General features: G+C 50.3%; 1 protein-coding gene across 1 annotated transcript in view; it reads right to left on the minus strand.

Annotated features, from left to right (window-relative positions):
* Positions 1-6,157: 6,157 nt before the first annotated feature.
* The window catches only part of Pkp1 (plakophilin 1), a 42,521-nt gene continuing 25,752 nt past the window's right edge, over positions 6,158-22,926 (minus strand). The window contains exons 3-14 of the mRNA XM_041649120.1: positions 20,157-20,551; positions 17,730-17,874; positions 16,028-16,235; positions 15,075-15,252; positions 13,648-13,762; positions 11,855-12,010; positions 11,139-11,315; positions 9,871-10,024; positions 9,370-9,556; positions 8,815-8,899; positions 7,327-7,433; positions 6,158-6,240 (exon numbers count right to left, since the gene is read on the minus strand). Coding sequence (XP_041505054.1) covers positions 7,359-7,433; positions 8,815-8,899; positions 9,370-9,556; positions 9,871-10,024; positions 11,139-11,315; positions 11,855-12,010; positions 13,648-13,762; positions 15,075-15,252; positions 16,028-16,235; positions 17,730-17,874; positions 20,157-20,551 — 1,875 coding nt within the window. The 3' untranslated portion in view covers positions 6,158-6,240; positions 7,327-7,358. The remainder of the gene's footprint in view (positions 6,241-7,326; positions 7,434-8,814; positions 8,900-9,369; positions 9,557-9,870; positions 10,025-11,138; positions 11,316-11,854; positions 12,011-13,647; positions 13,763-15,074; positions 15,253-16,027; positions 16,236-17,729; positions 17,875-20,156; positions 20,552-22,926) is intronic.

Here is a 22,926-nt window from a genome sequence, read left to right on the forward strand (position 1 = left end):
GCTTGGTTCACTCTGCTTGGCTCTGATTGTTCCTGAGACTGAGCCAACCCCAACAAAGAAGATAGCTGGACACCCTTGGCAGGATGTGGTGGGTGGGGCTGTTATCACAGCTGCCAGCCGAGGAGGTGGCATGCTAGGCTCACCATTGGCTTCCAGGTCTTTCCTTTGGAGCTGATCCATATCCAGGCCACAGACAGAGTTGGAAGAGTCTGGCAGGTGACAGTCATGTGTTCCCAGGACACAAGACAAGAGGAACAGCCAGCATGAAAAAAATCCTTTCTCTCCCCTCTCCTTCCCTCTTTCTCTCCCCATTCTCTCTCCCTCTCTCCCTCTTCTTAAACAATATTACCAGATTCTACATACACACAAGTCACATGGATCATAGGAATTCCCATGAACTCAGCCTTTCTGCCTCTCTGAACCACAAATGAGTGACGTGGGCACATTTGGGCCAGCTTCATTGTGTCTGTATTGTCATTTAGAAAAAGCAGCATGCGAGAGAAAGTCGCTATGCGACAGAACTCTGTGGAGGGGTTTTTATTCGGGGAAATTAAATGGGAAAAGGGGTTCGGGGAGAGGGGAGACTGGTGACAATCTGGGGAAGGAGTGGAAGAAGAGAAGAGAGAGACAGAGACAGATATAAAGAGGGAGCGATGGAAGGTGAGCAGGACCTTTTAAAGGGGAACATAGTGAATGTGCACAGGAGGTGCTCTTAGTGGCGACAGGTGAGGTCATATACCCCAGGGTCAGGCCGGCACAGCTGCCTGAATACTAACAGTCTGTCCATGTCAGTGTTCACCCTGCTTATCGTCACAGGTGAGGTGGTCAAGTCTCTATCTGTCGCCTGCAGTTTAACTGTCCTCCAGGAAAACATGGTTTTCAGAGTTTCAGAGGCTCCAGAGCTATATACATGGGCTTATTGTAGCCGAGGCTAGCCTCCAACTCACTCCATAGTCAAGGATAACCTTTATTTAACTCCTGATCCTCAGTCTCTATCTTCCAAGTAGTGGGTATGCTGAGATTACAGATGTGTGCTAGCAACCATGCCCAGCAGAAGCAAATCTTAAAACTTGTTTGCTAATCCATCAGCTTGCTTTCTCTCTCTCTCTCTCTCTCTCTCTCTCTCTCTCTCTTTCTTTCTTTCTTTTCTCTTGAGACAGAGTCTTACTTTGTAGTCCTGTAGACCAGGCTGCTTTTGAACTCACAATCCTCCTGCCTCAGTTTCTCCAGTACTGGGATTGCAGGTATATATCATCACACCCGGTTTTATGCAATGCTGAGGATTGAACCAAGAGTTTGTGCATGCTAGGCAAAGACTTTACTGACTAAACCTCATGCCCCAATGCCCCACCACTGTGAAATTTCTTACTGGTTGAGTAAAGGAGACACTAGTATATTAGAAGCTTAAAATGTGGGGTTCTCTACTGAGTCCCTGTAGCAGGCTTCTCAGCTTTCACAGGCTTCCTCAAGATGGCCAGCCTATCTCTCAGTGATATACACACATGCTGCCCCAGCTGATGTCTGCAGGATGACTAGCGAGGTTGGGGAATATGCGCTGGGGTCATGGAGACATTTCTTGCCTTGAAGCCCTTGGCTCATTAGCTCCGTGTTCTAACCAACCAAACCTGCCAGCTCTAGACTGGATGATGCACACAGCAGTTTCTGGCATCTGACAGACAGTCTGTGAATCAGAACTCTCATTCTCCTGCATGTCTGCACAGCAACCAGCCCTCATAGGATGTGCAATCCTACGCTGTCTCAGGGCTCTGTGAACCCTGATTCACTGGGGATCTGATAGTGCACAGTCTGCCTGCCTCCTCCGCAGTCTTCCCTATCGTGTTCTGATGCTCAGGACTCAGGAGGCCTGGGTCCGGGCCAGGCTGGAGATTTCTGTAAACTCCCCATGTGACTCTGAGCTGGTTACCTTCTCTTGGTTTCCCCTCCTCTATTGATTGGAATTTGATGTCTTGTACTCTGCCTGGGTTACTAAAGAGAAGTACAGATCCAACCAGAGAACAATGCCTCAGGGGTCTGAAAGTGAAAGGGTCATTGTGTGGCTCTTCAAAGAAGAAGACGGTTGCTCAACATCTGTTCTTCCCTTCTCCAGCTGCGCTGGCAGCAGAATGCACTGTTTTTTTTTTCTTTGTGTGTGTGTGGGGGGGGGGGGGTTTGACTGATGCTTTAGTTCCCTGATTCCTGGGGGTGCCCAGCCTGACACCAGGTCAGTAGCAAAAGGAACAAGAGGAAGTGACTTCGAGGTCAGGCATGAGGACACGTGTGGACTTGGGCTCTGAGACTCAGCCTCCTGATCTCTTCCTTCTCACCTTTCAAACATTCCATGTGCTTAGTGTCTCTTTGTTCTTGTCCATCTGATATTAGAGCCCAGGCCCTCAAGGGCAGCTGAATCAGGACTTCACAGCTGTAGTCATCTGGACTCCTGTGCCCACATCAGGTATGATACTGAATTTCTACACTGTTACGATTTCCCAATCATCATATGTACAGGAGTTCTGGGAAAGTGGGACAATGGATCTATAAATTGCACAGACATAAAGACGGTAATGCCATGTGGCATTTTGCGTTGCAGCATAGTTGCAGTGGGACAGCAACAACCAGGCACACAATAGGAATGGGTGAATCTTGTCCACATGTTGTTGAGCTAAAGCTAGAGCAAATAAATAAATAAAACCAACAACAACAACAACAAAAAAAACCCCTCAAAAACAGGATTTAGCATTGGCAGTCTTTCTATAAAGCTCAAAATGACAAAATTAAAATATAGTGTTAGAAGTCAGGGTAGTGCCAGGTTCTTCTTGGGGGTGGACAGAAACAGGAGGGGCATGAGGAAGGCTTAAGGGTTTGGTTCTTTACCATTTCTTGGTCTGGGTGCTGTTAGTTTGAAGGTCAAAGCTGTGTATGTTTTAAATAGTGGGATTTTGATCTCCAAGTTGTATTTTAATGAAAGCATGAAGACAACACTGATTTTGTATTTTTTCTCTGTAGATTTGACCCGCTTTTTGCAGTCAGTACGAGCTTGTAGGTCCCAAAGCGTTTCCCAAAGCCCTAGTCTAGCACATCTCGTGTAGGTCATGGAGATCCCCAGTCCGTCCTGAGTGCTGCTCAGCGCCTTTCGCCTGTCCTTTACCAAACACCGTGATATTCTAGGATGCTTTAATGGAGGCCTTCTTAGCCATCATTCCTCTGGGATGGGAAGAGTTCCCTGCATGGATTTCCTTAGCATCTCCCCTTCTCAACCCAGGCATCCCTGGTTCTTACAGGTGATGATGACCCTCAGCCCATACCATGCCTGGGGTCCTCCATATCCTTTGTGCTACGACTCTCCAGAAGCTGACATGGAACCTATGCAGCGTAGACATTCTGGAAACATGGACCCCTAAGTATCCCCCCTTGTAGTTTTCTTCCATACAGACCTCTGCCTGGATGGATGGGGTTGTGCTCAGAATGACTTTCCCACTTGTAACCAGGGTAGCATCAATTGGATTTTTTTCCCTCCTAAAACCCCACCTATCTGCAAATTAGGACTGCAATCCCAACATCCTGGTTCTCACACAGGTTACAGGGGAGCAGGTATCTATGAATGCCCTTGGGTGACATTTTCATAGCTTGCTTGATATGTAGTCAATAAGAGGAGGCATTGGAGATAAGGCCCTTCATCCCTTAATAGTCACCCAAATAATACAAAGCTTGACACATGTTCAAAGAAACACTATCAATTTATTGATTTTCTATATTTCAACAAAGCAAATACATGGTGTATCATACAAGGAAACTGGGCCAGGCAAACACAAGATTCTCATATAAGATAGAGCAAGGAGAGTAAGGACTGGAGGGAGACTCCCAGACCCTGCAAGCCCAAGTCCCAGTCAGGGCTGAGTAGACACACACAGGCCATCCTTGGCCTCTTGGGTCCTTGGGAGAGGCGTGGGATCTGGGTGGCTGGTCCATCTCCCACCGGGCAGGCTGCTGGTGGCCAACAGTTGAATCTCTCACCAGAGATCCAAAAGTCAAGGAAGACTTTCTCTTTGATCCTCAATTGTAACTTGTTTTAGGCATGGGAATAGGAGGTCAAGTTGATATAAAACACTAAGATAGGTCTGGGATACATAAAGTCTACCAGCCCCTATTCCCTGCTTCTTCTAGGAATATAACCATAAGTCCCCTTAATTTTACCCTTCCTGAGTGACAGGCATGAGTTAGGCCCAGTTCACCTGACCAGCTTTAGATCATGGAGGAAGTTGCCATTATCAGGCCTGGCCCCTGGGTGTCTGGGCACCCGCTTCATCCCCAAAGCAAAGGGTGGGCCTCCCAAGTCTTCCTCCTAGGGAAAGGAAAGCTAAGGCCCTGGGCTACAGGAAGTGAGGATGTTGCTCGGAGTCTGTAACAGTTCCTCCTGCTGACTTGGATGTTCTGCACGCTTCTCTCCAGCTTACTTAGAAAGGGGACGGTCCCTAAAGCCCAGGACTGGGCCTGGGGCCTGGAAGGTTTCATATACCATTGCTCTCTAAGTGCTCCCGTAGAACACTTCCCGGCATGGAGCAGTGTGCTGACGGCATGCTTTAGGAATTGAATTGTTTTGGATCCCAATGACTGGCAAGGGAGATTCAAGGACAGTGTCGTGGGACAGCATCCCCACATTGGTATTGGAGGAGAGGCGAGGCAGGAGGCAGATTCCAACACAAGTCAAACTGGGAAGGGTACGGCAGACTCAGGGTGCCAGAGCACACTGGGTGAGATAGTTTAGGACGCCTCTCAGGGACAACGTCCTCGCCTATCTGACCTCTGTCTTTAATGGACAGATCTTTTACTAGGCCATCCTGAGTCACAAGGGATTTTTACAGTCTTACTGTTGGGCTGAGAAAAGGGGTGGGCCAAGGCACACTCTATGTCCTCCCTGAGAGAAGTGTGACCCTGATCATTCTTGACTACCCAGTGTTAACCACACCAACTGAGAGGTGCTAGCCTAGACATGAGAGGCCCTGGGGCTCAGCTCTGTCCCATCCCGCCATCTGTCCTAGGGACCTTGACACAGACAAACCAACTTACAGTGTTCTCAGGAGCTCTTTTGCTACTGCAGTGCAAAGTCTGGGGTCCTGGGGCTGACTGCCTTCACCCCGACGGGCCTCTTTGTTTCACAGGGCCAGTGTGCAGACAGGACGACTAAGGTTTAGGGAGAAAGGACGGCTGATGGCTGGGATGTGAGCTGACTGATGCAAAATAGGACATTGCCTTCTCCTGGTCCATCCGAGCACATCCCCTCCCTTCAGCCTCTGGGACTCCCAAGCACTCTCTCACCTGACCCTCAGCAGACTGGGTCTGAGGCACATGGCAGATAATTTCCCGTTCTCCTCCCTTGCTCTGTGAGAAGCCTGAGTGGGCAGGTACCTGCTCCTCACCTGCTCCGGCCCATCCCTTGGGGAGATGGGAACAAGCAGCCATTCCAGAGTTCTTTGACTTTGGGCACTTTTCTTGCTTTCTTTCTCCCAAAACAGCTGCTTGTAGTTTTTCTGAAATCGGGGGCTCTGCTGGCTAAAGCTTCATGTGGGTGCAGAACCCCAAAGAATGGTAAGCCTGTCTCTTTGCTCCTAGTCACTAGCTAAGCACGTGACACTATCCTGCATCTTTTGGAGCTCCCTTCTGCCTCTTAAGAGGGAACATTAGCCTTGGCTACTGTCCCTTCTTCTGCCATCTGGGCAGTGGCAGAGAAAGGCTACTGAACTCTCTGTGGCTTGACTGGCAAGGGCCCCTGTCTGGACACACTGTATTTCCAGCTAGCCAAAACCACACATGGCTCCTGTCTAGGGGGGAGACATGGAGAGTCCTCTGTGCTGTCTGTGAACTGCAAAGAATCAGCGGACCTAGCCTGTTGCAGTTGTTGGTTATGTTGTTAGGCAATCACACGCACACACATACACATGCACACACACACATGCACGTACATACTTACATTATACACATTATATATATATACTGTTTCTCAGAGAAGAAAGTATTGACATCAGATATAAGCCCCTTTAACTCAAGAAAGTCCCCCCACCCAACCTCCCAAACCCTCTTGCCTCCCAGTTCCCCTAAGGAAAAAAAAAGAATCAGAAATTATTTTCATCATCCACAGTTTTCAGTTTGAACTTGGTTGCATCTGAACGTCTCCAAATACTGCACCGGATGAAGCAGGTAACCCATCCTTAAGGCCTGAGGTCTTCTGAGCTGGGTTGTGTCTTCCTAGAAAGAGAAAATATCAAGTTATGGTATACTGAAAGGTGGGCCTTGGTAGTGTATGCCTGCAGTACTAAGTTTTTGGTTAAGACAGCAGGATCACATGTTTAAGGTCAGTCTTGGCTACAGAGCAAGTCCAAGGCTAGCCTGGGAGAGTTAGGAAGACTCTATCTCAAGATAAAATATGTAAAATATAAAACATAAGAGTTGAGGTTAGAAGCCAGTGGTAGAGTATTTGCCTGGAATATGTGAGGCCCTAGATTAAATCCCCCAAAACCATGACGTGCAAGGTTACACAATGTGCAGGGTTTCATGTGGTGAGACATTGCCACACAAGATTGTCGGACCCATGTAATACACAGCTTCTCCTTCACATCTTCTCAAAGGTGTCTGCTTCAATGCTTAGCTGTGGCTCTTGATTTATCTGTATGAGAATCCCTTCAGATACCCATCTAAAATTACATTTCTGCACCCCACTTAAGGGCTACTTACAGGCTATCAAGTCAGAATTGACAAGATGGAAGGCCAGAATGTGAGTAGCAAGCATTCCAGTTGATTCCAGAGAATATTCAGCTTGCAAAGCCTTGACAGAGTATTGGATTTGAGTGTCTGGTCTCTAGAACCATCAACTGGAAACAAAGCTTGTTCACTCCAAGTGTGTGCAGAATGAGAATGGGCTTTAAGAAGGATGGAGGGGCTTGAGGGATAGCACAGTGCTCTTTCACAAGCCTAGGGTTTGATTCCCAGCACCCCTGTGGTTCACAGCTGTTCCTAACTCCAGTTCCAGAGGATGTATACCTTGGATACCTGGCACACATATGGTGCACAGACATACATGTAGGCAAGATACTCATACACAAAAAAAATAGAAATTTTTTTTTAAAAGGATGGAAAGTAAGTTATAGCTGACCTAACCCAAAATGACACTGTATGACTCCATTATTACATAACCCACCTGTGAGTGGCTCCACCTGGTCTGTGCACTGGGTGACCAACACCGTTATACTCAGTAGTCCCACACAGATCTCTGGCCCTACCAGTGTTAATAAAACATTACATGTCCCTAATGTGATTGGGCGGTCTGATTCTCACCTGCAAGGTGAACTTGCTTGGACAGTCTCTTCTTAGAACCGGGAGGTGAAGTTTCTGAGGCTGTTGGCCCCAGCTATGGTTCCCAACGTGTTCCTATCGAAACCTTGCTGCAAGAGGAGAAACAAACACATGATCCATCATGGGACAACAGTGTGGAACTTGATGCCTGGCCAGGAGCCACTTTTCTGGGTTTATCTAGACTCTGAAACACACCAGTGTGCTCTAACCATGATATTCATAGGCCTGGGCTACAAGGGGCCTGATTGTGATGTTCGTAACACCACGAACATCAGTGTGTTAGTGAACTGCATTTGGAATTCCTCTTGCACAGTTGAGTTTTCTACTTGAGTGTGCAGAAATCAAGCAAGGAAGTAGAGTTCTTTATTTTTGAGAAATGGTCTGATGTAGCGTTCTCTACATAGCCAAGGGTCCTGGCTAGTTGTATGCCAACTTGATACAAGCTGAAGTTACCTGAAGGGAGGGAACATTAATGGAGAAAATGCCTGCATAAGATCCAGCTGTAAGGCATTTTTTAAATTAGTGATCAATGGGGGAGGGCCCAGCCCATTATGGGTGTGGCCATTCCTGGGCTGGTGGTTCTGGGTTTTAAAAGAAAGCAGGCTGAGCAAGTCATGGGAAACAAGCCAGTAAGCAGCATCCCTCCATGGCCTCTGCATCAGCTTCTGCCTCCAGGTTCCTGCCCTGTGTGAGATTCCCCTCCAACCTGTTTTTTGGGCATGGTATTTCATCACAGCAGTAGAAACCCTAAGGCACCAATGACGGCTTTGAATTCCTGAATCCCTCATTACCTCCCAAGAGCGAGGATTACAGCTGTGTGCCACCGCAGCTGGCATTGCTAGGTCTCAGACAGTGAGGACAGGCCTAGTAGCTCTCCAGTGCCAAAGGCACAAATGCAAACCCTTGAGCTGAAACTAAAGGGGTTCTGTTGCTGAACTCTGAACCTCTCTAAGACATGCTATGCTCCCAAATGGCTGGTGTGCCCTTTGTCCATCCTTGCTGCCTTGATCTAAGCCAGCAGTTCTCAGCTTTCCTCATGCTGCAACCCTTTGAGACATTTCCTCATGGTGTGGTGACCCCCAACAATAAATTTATTTCCATTGCTACTTCATAACTATAATTTTGCTGCTGCTATGAATCATAATGTAAATATCTGCTAAGCAGGATGACCTTAGGTGACCCTGTGAAAGGGTCGTTTGACCTCCAAAGGGGTCATAACCCACACTTTGAGAACCACTGCTCTAAGTGTTCTTACGCTGGGCTTCTCTCCCATCTCCTCCACCCCCCAGCTGCACGGCAGATCTTCTGGTCAGAGCCCCCGTTCACACTCCACGGCTACCCACATCTGCTCTGACTCACCCCCTGAGTCAGCCTCACCTTTAGGGAGTGCACGAATCTTTCCCTCCCTTCCCAGTACAGGGTAGATGTGGGAGGGGCCTAGGCAGGAGGGCCCCTGGTAGATGCTCTTACCTGCCTGAGGACACCTTGCAGCTCCTTGCTGGCCCACATGTCAGACAGGAGTAGCCGGGCAGCCTCTGCAGCCTTGGGTGAGGCACTGTGCAGGTGGAAAGTGGGTTTGTGAGGTGAGAATACCTATGACATAGGAACACCCCTTCCCTTGCCAGCTCCCTCTTTAGGGTCCAGAGATGTGGGAGATACTCTGAGTGCATGAAAGAAGAACCCTAATGGGGGTAGTGAGCTTGAGCTCATGCCCCGGCCCATTTGGAGGCACCCTAGAGGTTAGTTCCCTAGCCCTGAATGAACAGAGCCCTAGGAAGCAGAAAAAAGTTCTCATAAAATTGGTCCTACTCTTCTATGTCTCCTGCTGAACCCTGGACAGCCCAGCGTCCCACACGTCCCCCAGCTAAGAAGTATGCTGCTCTATCCCCTCTATGCATCCCTAGGGCCTGGAATCTGAGCGACATCCCCTCGGCACTCAGCTTCTAGAACTTCTTCCTCATCCCGTCCCCTGCCTCCCTGGGTGCTACAGCGTGGGGAGGGGACGTGCGCCCCCTCTCTGCCCACCTGTTGCGACACAGGTTGAAGACATTATTGATCATGCTGCTGGAGAAGTACTGCTTGGCCAGCTGCGGCTGCGAGGTCATCAGGTTCCTCACGGTGTAGCAAGCCGAGGACAAGATGTCTTCAGAGTTGTTGGTGTTGCCAGTGTGGCTGGTGAGGAGTCTGGTTACCTCCGGAAACACCTGGTTTCCTAGAGAAAAGGGAGTTGAGAAATGGGGTCAGGATTGCCGTGGAATAGTGGAGAGATTCTTTTGGGGGCCTCAGTAGCCATCGTCCTCTTCCAGGCGGCAAGCAAGGTGGCTCCTCAAGGACTTGTAGGACCCAAGGATTTCTGGCGACTCACCCATAAAGTGACAATTCCCTCCTCCCCCCACACCTCTCTTGGGCCAAACTCTCCTCAGAATTCACATACTATGGAACAGTTTGAGAATGACCTTCTAGAAGGCTCTAGAAAACACAGGCCTGTGTGTCCTATGAGGAAGGACGAGGGGACAGGCATCTTACCCATCATTCTGTGCAGCACAGGGTGGCGGGACATGTTGCTTAGCAGAGAGGCCCCGGACCGCACCACATCTGAATTGCCAGATTGCAGGAGGCGGGCGATTTGTGGCAAGCCCTTTTCCTTTAGCCCAATCAACTGGCTCATACCACTGGACATCTACAAGAGAAGACCCAGGGAGGAGCTGGCCTGTGGCCTCTGGGCACCACGGTTAGGAGAGAGGCAGATAACACCAAGCAAAGAAAACCTGAGCATTTTGTCTTTCATCTTAAAGTTGGGAGGAGACAGAATTGCTCCTATGAGTGACTACGGAACAGCGGGCTCCACCTGCCCCTGACTGGTCCCGGTGCCTAGTCAATCTGAAGCTCTGGTGGGTAGGCAGGGAGGTGTCATTTCTCTCACTCGTGGTGACCCAGGATTGGTGTCCAGACTGGCAGTGTCCCATCCTTGCTCACTGTCTCACTCCTCTGTCTCAGACACCTCGTTCTTTCGTGTATCTGTGTGCACGAGACCACGCTGCCAAGGGCACGTGACAGTTACGGAAAGCCCACTTCCTTTCAAACTCCCCAACCTCTACAGAGTCCAATCCACACTAACTGAGGGCTTGCCCAACACCAAGCTGGCTCAGAAGGGGTCTGGGTCACCATGGAGATAGAACTGGGATCCCTTGCAAGTAAGCCAGCTTATCTGGGTTGCAAACCAACATCCTGGTGTGAACCTAATCCAGACCAGTTTGGTGTCCTTGAGAAGCCCAGCTTCCTCCTCTAAGAACCAGAGAAGTTATCTTGACCCTCAGGATACCCATGTCTACTGTTCCCCAAGTCTCTTTTGTCCCAAGTGCATCTGGAGAACGAAAGCTGGCCATCCACCAATATCCTATGGCTTTACCCTATGCCATCATGACCTTAAGCCCCAAAGCTGATTCTGTCACAGCTTTCTCCAAATCTGCCCATGTCTCAAACTCTGTCTGCCAGTTCATCAGACAGGGATTTCTCTTGCTAAACACACTCCTCATCCCTGTCTCCCACTGTATACGGAGCCCAAGTAGTCAGCACCACAGGACAAGAGATTAGAGTGTGGGCATTACCCAGGAGTTCTCGGAGGGCAGAGGTGTGTCTGCCCCATCACTGCTCTGGTAACCAGCCCAAGGCCCAACATGCTCACATCTGCAGCTCGAAGCTTACATGGAGCCAGATGTGTTTGAGAGACTCAGGCAGGGAAAGGACAGACTGGTGGAAAGAACAGGGAATAATAGGAGAGTGAGCGTCCTCACCAGCCCCTTGCTGGCTGTCAGGTTCTGCAGGGCCCCAGCACAGGCCTCCAGGGTTGCATCCTTCTTGCTCTTGCCCATGAGGTTCAGGTAGGTGCGGATGGCATCTGAGTGGTACAGCCAGCTGCTGCCCTTGGGGTTGCTCTCCTCCTCGGGAAGGGGGCAGTCGTAGTTATTGTTCTGAAGACGGACAACAGGTTAGTGAGGGGGGTCTGGTGAGGTAACGCACCCCAGCAGTGTGCCTCTCCCCCAGTTTCAGGTTGTGGGTTCTGTGGAGAAGGATGAGAGAAGACTGCTCCCTGCACCCTTTCTTCTGAGTATTCCAGAACCCCCCACAAAATGAGGGGTTCTCTAGATGGTCTCCGGGCAGCATCACAGGAAGGGTGCTCCAGGGTAGCTGCATCCCTGAGCCTCCACATAGGTTTGGCAACAAGATGCTGAGAATTTTAGTTACTTTGGGATCTCCAGGCTGGTCTGGAGCCCAGCTTCTATGTCCTGACTGTCGTGTACAGCATCTTTCTCAAGAGATTTAGGAGGTAGTGGGAACCCTTGCCTAAGATGGAAAGAGTTTCATTGTTTCCTAAGTGCTCGGCAGTCAGAGGAAGACAAGGATGATTTCCGCATTATATAAGAAGAGGAATGGAGGCCTGCAGAATGGGGGAGGTAGACCTGGTAGGTGCTGGGGGATGGGCCCTGGCTCTGCCGTGGTCACGGCTCACCATCATCTTGTCTCCCCTGTTGCTGAAGCAGCCAGTGGAGGACTTCTCAGTGTAGGTGTTGCGAGCGTTATACTCCAGTTGGCGGTAGCGGGTGGGCACCTCGGCGTCCAGGCGGTAGGAGAGGTTATGCAGGATACACATGCAGTTCTCCACGGACTAGGGGCAAGCAGAGAGCGCCTGAGTCCTGTCCAGTCCTCACAGACTGCTGGGGCTGCCACCCACCCCGAGTATTCATAGTGAGCTACTACACTGTCAGTCTGGAAGGATCTCTCACGCACACCCTGGGGACTAGCCACAGTTCCTCCTCTGCCACTTCCTGGCTGTTTGAACATGTATAATAACTCATCTTTGTGGGCCTCAGTGTCCTCAGATGTAAAATGGGCTGTTCTCACTTCACTTGTCCAGTGGGGGAGATTATGCACTAGGTCCCCAGTTCTACACCCACAGTACGAGCCAAACACAAATTGAAATGATTTTGAAAAATCTAAGGGATTCCTGAGTACAGATTTCTTTCTTGGCACTTTAATAACTATTCATTTGACATTTCTATTGTATTAGGGTTCATAAACAACATATGGATGATTTAAAGTGTACAAAGGAGTGAGTACAGGTTATATTTAGATACCGGTCATTTTATAGGAGGGCTTGAGACTGTGGCTTTGGGTGTGAATGGGGATTTGGAACAATGTCTGTGGTTACTGGGGGATGATGGCACAGGAGGAATACCAACCATGGGGCCTTGCACATAGTACACACAATAGGCAGGGTGACCATTTCCATGGCTATAGACCACGTGTGGGCCAGAAGGCAAAAAGCATCTCTGTCCTAAAGCAACTTCCTTCAAAAGCAGTCCTAACTCCTAGTTTTAAAAGCATCTAGTCACTGCTGTCTTTTCTGTCCCTTCTTCCCATGATCACTCCTCAGTCCCCAACATCAAACGTCTTGGTGCATAGCAACAATGAGACCTGGGACTCGGGATTTCACAGAGGTCCCAGGGCACAGGTGCATTGTCTTTTGGTGAGCCTCCAGGCTAAAGGCTTGGGGTGGCAGATTTACCCTCTAGACAGGGCCTGGTCCCTGTTGGGGTCAGGGTGAATCTGACTCCTATTGGTTAGGGTTGTCCAGGCATAGGAGATATACACAGATCAGGAGAAAGGGGGATAAAGGCACTTTGTCCTGCAGCTTAATGATAAGGTTGTTCTCAGAGGCCTTGTTATCCCTTCCAGTGAAGGAAGCAAGAGATAGCACTTTCCCTTCATTGACCTTCCTGGTGACCTGGGTGTGGGGACTAGACCTCACTAGACCTCAGTGCCCTGAGTCACCGTCTGGCTATTGTGGGGGTACCTTAGCCCCCAGTTTATCTTTTTTCCAAGACCCGTCCTTTCAATTTGTGCATGATGCTGCACCTAGCAATCTAGAGAAGGCGGGGGGGGGGGGGGAGCTTGCCGGTGGCTTTTCTGGAGTTACTGGAAGGAGTTATATCTTGGAAAGGACACGGGGTCCCTGGGAACACGTTCATGGGCTCAGCACCACATTAACAGTGTGGCCCTCGAGCTCAAGCAGGGAACACCTGCAAGCTCTAGATGTCCCCTCCACTGTTCCTGCCTCTGCTCCTGTCATTGAGATAGATTACAGAAGCATCGAGAAAGTATAACCCTGACTTGTGGGTTCTCGAAGAGAGAAATGTCAGGACCAGGAGAGTTCCTAACAAACGTGTGTTCCTGGGCTTTGCAGTTATGGGCAGAGACGTTGGGGCTGGAGATAGGGGTGTCACCAGGGGCCTTCACCCTCACCTTGTCATCGCAGCGGCTGGCAGCCACACAGTTCTGGACATAAGCCATGAGGGAGTCAATGAGCCCAGAGTAGTTCCGCATGGTCTGGCGGCCAGCATCAGCAGAGCTCAGGTTCCTGCAGGAGAGGACCAGGGAGGAGGAGGAGGATGCAGGTGGGGTGATGAGGAGGCAGGGCAGGAGGGGCAAAGTGTCGCGGGGACACATGGGGAAGAACAGCAGAAAGCACAGGGCAGAATTTGGAAGTTGTGGCAGGAAGAAGAAGGAAGAAGAGGAAGGGAGAGAGAACAATGAGGGAAAAGGAGAGAAGGAAAAGAAATGATTTAACCTTATCTGCCTGCTCCTGGCTGACAGGAGTCTCCTCTGAACTCAGTTTTCATTGTTTCTGTCATTTAGTCCCTTGACACAAGGCTCTCCTTGGCTCCACTACATGTGACAGCCCTGCTCCTACCCTCTAGTGGTCCCTTGAGGGACACGCATTGGAAATGCCAGCATGCTGTCTTCGCCTGAGTAAGGCAAAGCTGAGGGGGTGCTGGACCAGAGCTAGCAGGAATGCAGGTGGGAGGCTAACCTGGATTCAGATGTAACTACCTCTTCCAAAGGTTGTACTCATTCCCAAGCCCTGTGGGTCCTCCTGCCGTAGGCAGTGTGTATGGTGCATGTATAGGATGCGTGTGTGTATATGGTCACACCCAGGAGCCATGTAGCCCCATAAAGTCCTTAATTGCACTGGCTTTTCATCTACCCAGCCTCTTTGCCCTTTGGAAGCTGTGGCTGGAGGCTGGCTGGCTGTGAGAAGAGCAAGCTGAGACACAGAAGCATATATCAACTTCACCCCTATTCTGGCAGTTCTTTGTGAGGTTCTGAGGGACAAGCTCCATTATAGCAAAATGAGATCCTAGAAGAGAGCTCACTCCATGCCAGCACCCACCGGCAGCACATCCAGATCCCACCAGGGTTTTGCCACACCCTGACGTGGAACTCAAACAATTTTGGGCAAGGCAGTACCATCTCCATGCCAATGAACATGGCAAATGGTTTCAGCACTTGGGCGGGAGGTGACTCATAAAGCAGCCAGTCAGCAGACTTTTGCATAAAAGAATGCTCTTCAAGATAGTACAAGAAATACTCCTTCCCTCTTGAGGGTGAAAGCGATGATTTAGTTGAATGAGTTTGGATATTCAAATGCAGGTGTGTTTTTTTTTTTCTCTTAGATTTCCAATGATGTCCTCTAGATCCTCCCAGGAGGTTGCATGGCATAGCCAGACTCAGAGACATTGGAAATACCTGGCCCTTTGTCCTGGAGCCAGGCCACAAAAAGCAGAGCCAAGATGAGCGCTATGTTCTCTACTCTGGCTGAATGTTGGCTGAAGAGGAGGCTGACTGTGGAAGGACCTGAGCAGAAAGACCTATGTGCCATCTTCTCGTACCTCAAGCAGCCCGTGGCGTTGAAGAAGACCTCGGGGTCCACCACGTCCCGGGACATGTTGCTGTTGCCATCACACCAGCCGGAGAACGGAATGATGACTCGGTCAGTCAGAACAGGGAGGGCATCGGCCACCAGCTCCTCCTTCAGCTCGTCAGTGGAGGACAGATTCCAGAGTAGCCCTGGACACAGACATGATAAGCACAACACGGCAGGCTCTGAAAACCTAAGGACTAAAGGTGCCGCTCCTAGCGTGGGCTCTAGCCAATGGCTCCCTTCCAGGTAAGCTTGGCCCATCAGACCATTGTCTAACTCTCTCTGATCCTAGTCTCAGTGTCCCTGTAAACTGCAGGTTCTTTGGGGTCTGAGACTATCTCAGAGCAGGAAAGATTCCTAAAATACAGCTGGTTGATCAGTGGTTTTAACCATATATTTTGGAAATTAGAACCGTTTTACAGTCTTTGTTTTCCACCGGAAACAATATTGGAAAGTATCAGCCATGGAGGTCGGTCTAGAAGCTCTTATCAATTGTTAATCTGAACGTTCTCTTCTTTCCAGTCCAACTCAAGGTCTTCACGGTGACTTACTTTGCTGTCCGGTTCCCCACCTTGAATGTTCCATGTGTGTCGTGAATTCAGGGTAAGGGCGTCCTTCCAGATCCACTAATCCCTGCCCTACGTTGTGCTCCCCTCCCATTCCACACGTTTCTGTACCTACTACATACGGTTCCTTCCCTTGCACCCCAGTCTCGAAGATGCCCTCTGAAGAGTGTACACCATCTCAGGCCATCATCTGGATGCCACTGTCCCAGCTGGAGCCAGTGCCACTGCGCTCCTGAACTGTAGCTCAGTGAAACCTACACAGCTGTGTCTTGGCCTAGCCTAAAAGGGACTGGTCAGAGACACACCCTGCCACCTTGCCCAGTCCCCTCCCTGGCTTCCTACTGCAACAGCCTACCGGTCAGCTGTTTCTGGATCTCCGTGCTCCCGCTTCTCCTCAGGAGGTTGACAGCCTCACGGATCCCATTCTGCCTCCTGGTCTCCAGCTTGTTGCTGGCGCTCCTGAACACCAGGTTGCGCAGGGCCCCAGCAGCAGCCTGCTGGACGTTCTGATTAGGGCTGCGGAGGAGGTCCACCAACTTGCAGATGCCCTGCAGCTGAAAGACCTGCCAAGAAAGTTGCCCACATTGCTTGTTCAAAGGAAAGGAGGCTGAGACAGTTATTCTCTACTCAAAGTAGCTGTTTCTCAGGACAAAAAAAAAAAATCAGTTCAGAAGCACACAAGTCCACCACAACACATAAGCAATAATGAGTTAACGGCAACTGACCCAGACAAGAAAGCCAAAGACCTGAATTCAGAGCTAGCTCCTCATATCCTACTCAGGGCCCTTAGCAAGTCTCTCTTCTGTCTGGAGCCTTGTGTTCCTCTTCTGGAGCATGCTAAAGACCAGCTGAGAAGCTGTACCACCATACTTCAGAATCCCAAGGCAAAACACGCTGAAGGTGCCACAGAAGGTCTCCTATGGTAGAAATTTTGATGAAAGCTACCCCGGGCTTCTAGGAAGCCATTTGTGGCACATAGAGCTGTATACTGTGTGGTGTAGGTGTTTTCCTAGCCGGCCAACAGCCAAGCGTGGGAGGCGTTAATGAACCCTGTTTTCACTGAGGGAAAGAGCTGGGAGGGTGAGAGTCTTATACTTGAGTGGAATCTGAGGAAGGGGATTTCTGTGAAACTCATGGCTATCAAATTGAGCCGCGGGCCCCTTCCAACGCTGTTGTAGAACACAAGCCTCCTAGTGTAGCAGCCATTATTATCTTCATCACAGCAGCTGCAATGGCTTCTCAGAGATCCTCAAGATGGTGTTTGCTGAGAGCTTAGTGCATGCCGCAAATCCTGATGATCTGAGCTCAATCTCCAAGACTCACCCAGTAGGAGAGAACTGAATCCTGAGTTGTCCTCTGATCACTGCATAGACACACATGCATGGGCATGCACACACACATGCACACACAAACACACACACACACACACTGAGTAAAAAGATTGGGCCTGTTACCAGAAGGAGAGACAGAATCATTAGATCTTCACCTGAGATTCAAGCCACTCCCCCCATGTTTCCCTCCCAGAGATATGTAATCCTACCCAAGCTGTATAAGGCCCCGTGGTCTCAGGTCTTGGAGGTGATAGAGTATATAGAATATGAAAGATTAGATGAAAAGTGGGGGGGGCACTCCATCTATACATCTGTGCTGGGATGAGACTTGCTTTGGGGTCACTTATGTGCTTGCAAGTGTCTCATTACCCATGCTTTCTAAATAAACCCAATAAATTCATTGACATGCCAGGTTGTGTCTTGGTGGGATCACTACTCTGGTCTGTTGTTAGTACATTGTCTCGGGTGAATAGCCGTTTATCTATATCTCCCTAGGAAAGGTTCACATAGCAATGACCAGTGGGGGAAAGGCAACTGTCTAAGGTCCACTCAGGAGGGCATTACTCTGCAGGTTAGGATGCAGCTCTGATCTTGCAGGGAATACTCCTCCTGGTACCTGGGTGCCTTGGAAAGGAACCAACTACAACTGCTTCCACTCATCTGCAAATGCGGGGCCAGGCTGACACACTCAGGACCTGGCACTGAGAAAGGTGTATGGCCTGTTACCTGTTGCTTGGCAGATTCATCCTGGAAACAGGTATGCTGGATGTAATAGGCCCCGATGGCCTGGTACTTCTCATCCTGGGAGCTCAGGTACTGCACAGCCTTGGGGATGGTCAGCCCACTGCACTCAATGTCTTCACTGCAGATTCTGGAAGAATAGGGTACAGTACATTACAGGGTGAGCTTGGAGCCCTGGTGAGCAGGCTCTATATTCTTTCTTATACACCGAACAGCCACAGCCTCTTCTGCCTCCAGGGAAACAGAACAAGGCAGCCAGGTTCTCTTGGAGAATGCCTTGTCTTGTGAACAGCTCCCCATGAGGAAGGAAAAAGGGTGTGCTCTGGGTTCCCCTCTCCTGGGATGAGGCCCCTGCCATGGGTTAGGGCCGAAGCAGGACAGTCACCCTTACACTGTGCACAACTTAGCCCTGTTTCCTGAGATGAAGCTTTCCGTCTATCCTGCCAATGTGTTTGTGCCTCATCCCGGGAAAAGTGAATGGCTTGTCTTTTCCCTCTCTCCTTCTGCCCCGTCCTCCCAAGTCCAGTTAGCTTCTTACACACACACACACACACACACACACACACACACACACACACACACAAATTCTCACTGTCACCATACTCGTCTGGGTTAGGGTCACTTTTGTGGGGCTAGTGTCTAGAGGCAGCTCTACCCAGCACATTACAGCCTTTAGGTAGGTCCTGAAATCCTGTCCACTAGATCGTTCTCCAGCTCAGAAGCTACCCGCAGCTTCTCCATACAGCAGGTTCAATTTCAAACTGCTTAGACACTGAAGGGCATGCCTTAGGTTGAACCACAGCAAATGGCTATTAGTTCACTGCTTCAACTGAATGTTCGGCTCCACTGCAACCTCTGGCACGTTCCCTCGCCTCTGGCAAGAGTCCGTTGGTTGTAGCAAGACATCCGCGGTTCCAGGCACGAAGGCCTAGCCTAGGCCTGCTGGAGTCTCCCTTCCAAGAAGCCTTTCCAAGGAAGGGAATCCTCGTCTGGAAACTCCTTCAGCTCCCATGGTATGCTCAATAAATAACCACAGTTATAGCTAAGGCAATCCAACTTCATTTCTGAAATCCATCATCCGAAGGGCAGAGTTCTCTGGCTCCGGGCTAGTTGCATGCCTGCCCTCTATTGAGAAGGCCTCACCTCACCTTTATCAGTCAACTGTCCCTTCTACATGGCTTGTCACTCAACCCTAGACCTCCAGTTGGGGTCAGAGGGTGCCATGATTAGTCTCCAGAAGAGAAGCATTTCTGAGTCCTCTCACAAGTTATCCTAAACACCCCTTACATATTTCAAACAGGAGAGGTCCACTTAAAACGGATCCCAATTTCGTTCAGAACAGTGTGGGACTGGGAGGAAAGAGTACAGCACACAGAACCAGCTGTGTGGCCTTGGACAAGCACCGCCATCTGCCAGCTTTGTTTAGTCTTCCTTACGGTCTGCCTGGAAAGGGGCTGGACAGGAAGAAGGCAAAGCTCCTTGGTCACTGTGTCACCATGGCTGTGCCTCCTGGGATCACCGCAGAGCTGGCATGGAGTGGGTGCTCCCTAAATATTTGCCAAATGAGTAGCTGTCATGTGGAGATAAGGGACAGTGGGAAGGTTCATGAAGGTTCATGGTGTTCTGAGCCTTAAAGGCAGGTTCAGTGTTACTGTAGCCCCAAAGTGCCCTCTGCTTATGTCTCTCTATAGGACAGCTCATCAGGTCTGCTTCAGAGAGAGAGAAAGAGAGAGAGAGAGAGAGAGAGAGAGAGAGAGAGAGAGAGAGAGAAAGAGAGAGTCTATTACCTAGAAGGCTTGTTGGAACACATATTGCAAGGATCTCCAGGTGTCTATAGGATTGTGTGGGACTGTGTGAGGCCCAGGAATGAATATCTATTTTTTAGATATCATTTTATATGTAAATGAGTATTCTGCCTGCATGAATGCCTAACTGGAGGGCAGAAAAGGGTGTTGTATCTTCTGGAACTGGAGTCACAGATGGTTGGAAGCCACATGTGGGTGCTGGGAATCAAACTTGAGTCCTCTGGAAGAGCAGCCATTGCTCTTGACTACTAAGCCATCTCTCTCGCCCTGAGAACAAGTATTTCTAACACATTCCCTGGTGCTGCTGATGTTGCTGATCACAGAGACATGGTGTGGCAGCCCTCGGCCTATTAATCTCTCCTTTGCCCTTCCTCTGTTCACAGCTGGGGATCCTTAAGACCTGTGTATGCAATGGCTGGGTTCTGGGGCCTTTTCACTCTGAGGACTCCCTAGTCAGTGGCCCATGAGACCAGAGATTTTTCAAGGTGGCAACGCTGAAATCAGAACACAGGCTGAGCCTCTCTCTACTTCCCTGGGAGCCCCTGGCAGAGTAGGCCGGCTAGCAGACTGCCTCCCGTCCGCCCCACCACAGCCCCGCAGCACTCACTTGGAACTGGCCCTTGAGTGGCCAAAGGACAGGTCCTTGTTGCAGGAGATAGGCGGCACATACACCGGGTCCTGCTTGGAGGTGCAGGAGGGCGGTCGCACGGGACACTTCTTGACGGCCTTCTGACCGCTGCAGGTGCTGTAAAAGCTGTAGCGGTTCTGGGTGGTCTTGTGGCCCTTGCTGCCCAGCGTGCCCTTGCGCAGAGTGCCCCTCGGGTCACAGTAGAGGTCGGGCTCACTGCGGCTCGCCTTGATTTTTTGCATGAAGCAGATGTCGCTGCCAGCGCCTGTGGTGGCACAGCTTCCGCGGGGATAGTTCCGGCTCCAGTTCTCCATCTGGCTGTAGGAGCTGAAGCGCCTGTTGTCAGACTCCCGCTTGAGGGTCCCATTGTAGATCTAGACAGGAAAGGCATGAGCTGTTTAGCCAAGCGCTTAACTGGGATCCTGGATCTAGCTGTCCACAAAGGCGGCCTTTCCCACCCTAGCTACAGTGTTCAGAGGATCTGGAAAGACTTGCAGAGAAAGGAACCGTGAGCATTGTCTACTTGCTATATTATTTTTTCCAAGGGCAGGTTGTGATCCACTGTGGAATATGAGATCATATTAACAGCTATGTCCACCCTTATTAAAAGTATTGAATAAAGAAATGTATTGGAAAATACACATACAATACAGAGTGTAACACATAACCTGTTTTGTGCTACAGCGAGTTGATTCTGAATTGCAATGAAAAATGTACTTTTTTTTAAAATTAAAAGATGGTTTATTTTGTGTACATGAGTATTCTGTCTGCATGTATGTCTACACATCACGTGAATGTCTAGTGCCCGAGAAGGTACCAGAAGAGGGTGTCAAATTCCTTGGAACTCTGGTTACAGATGGTTGAGAGCCACCATTATGGTTGCTGAGGATTGAACCCAGGTCCTCTAGAAGAGAAATCAGTGCTTTAACTGCTGACCCATCTCTCCACAGCCCAAATTTACTTCTTATTGTGGAAATGTCTGAAAGGAAGACGTTCTATACCACTGATCCGGCCACATGCGCAAAGTCTAGGATGGGGTCTGCAAGCCAGGGAGGAGGGGGTCTTTCAGCCTTTGTGTCAAGTCCTTGCCTTGTCCCTTCGGGTCATCCCCAACAGCAGTGGCTTCTGACACAGCCAGCCCTGCCTCAGCACTTGCGCACGTTTGGAAATGTCAGTTGCTAGGAAGCCGCTGTGCAACAGAGACAGCGCAGGGCCACAGGGAGACCTCTGGGCTGTGCTGTCAGGCAGGCTGGGAAAGAAGCGGCACAGAAGCTCATCCAAAGGGGAACATGCCCCACGAACAAGGTGTTCCTAAGGGTCTTGTAAGCCAAGTGGGAATTTACTTCTCTGGGAGGAGCCTGCAAAGCCAGAGACTTGGTGAGAATCAGCTGTGGTACTGAACTCTCCACAGAAGACTTTCCCAGACCCAAAAGCTGGCAGGTTTGGCCTGCTGGAACTTGTTCTCAGACTACAGGATCAACACTGAGCCTGATAAAACCTCTCTATACAGGTGCTGACTTGGGACTCACCTTTGCTGGGATGAGCGAGGGCCAAGTCCAGCCCAGAGACTGCCCACCCAACCCTAAGCACAGGATGGGGTAGAGAAAGTGAGAGAAGAGAAACGGTTGCAAACTGTGTGTCTGCAGGGGAGGCTGCAATTCCCCTCTACACTGGATCTGGCCACACAGACTAAGGAGGGACCCGTTGTTCCAGTTCCCTGAAAGAATTGGTGTAAAGCTACCAGCTGGAAGTGGTATCCAAAACCCAGAAGCCACAGGCTGTTAACCTTGGTGGTGGCAGGTACTCTCCCTTCGCCATGCCAAGCAGGCACAATTTTCTGTCCCCAACTGGGTCAAACCACCCTGCCACACACACAGTGAGCTGCTCTGTGGGAGTCGGGAGAGACACAAACAGCAGCAAGGCAGAGGTGAGAGGAGCTAGGAGTTTCCTTGCCGTTTGGAGGTCAACCAGACAATTATACACAAAATGTAAAGAGGCCTCCACTGCCTCGGGCAGTGGCCACATTCTGCCTTCTCCCAGGGAAGGAGGGCAGCAGATGGCGCTTTGGAGGGAAAGCAGAAACAAACACTCCTCAGGGCAGGCTGGGCTTAAGAGGGAAAGGCAACAAGGAGCTCCCTTGTTCTCAGTAAGTGACACACCTGGACGTCATCTCAGACACCTGATGAGGAGTGCAGATGCTCTCCTGGCCCAAACCCAGCAAAGACGCCATCCTGCTGATTAAGCCTGAGAGACGTTCTGGTCTCAGCAACCTATGCTGGGAAAGGGAGCAGCAGGCGGCCCTGGCAAGTCTCGGCTAGGTGGGCTGCCCCCAGGGAATGGGCGAGGACGCCCCTGTGAGATTGCAGTACCAGCTCCCCCCCCCCCCCCATCAGCCACACCCCAGTAATGTCATCCATTCCTGGGAGCCCCACCCCAGCTTTTAAAGTCACAGTGCTGGATTGTAAGAGTGTGACAGCTAGAGGTGGCTCTCCCATCCCCGTTGCCTTTTGTGGTCATGTTGACAAGCAGGAGATAAACTCTCCAAGGCTCAGATAACGCATTCTGCCTCTAGGCCTCCTGCACAGGTAGCCCATGCCCCTGCTGTAGCTGCAGCCTGCTAAGGCTGCATTGGCAGTGGCATCTTGGGACTCCAAAGAGTTTCCTCAAGCGTGAGCAGGTTAGGACTCAGGAGTGCAGGCTGGAGTCAGACGGTCTTGGCTATGTCAGCTGCCTCCTTGAGTTAACCTGA

This window comes from Microtus oregoni, unplaced genomic scaffold (assembly GCF_018167655.1).
Source record: "Microtus oregoni isolate MIOR12 unplaced genomic scaffold, Mior012 000003F_ref0000135, whole genome shotgun sequence".
Lineage (NCBI taxonomy): Eukaryota > Metazoa > Chordata > Mammalia > Rodentia > Cricetidae > Microtus > Microtus oregoni.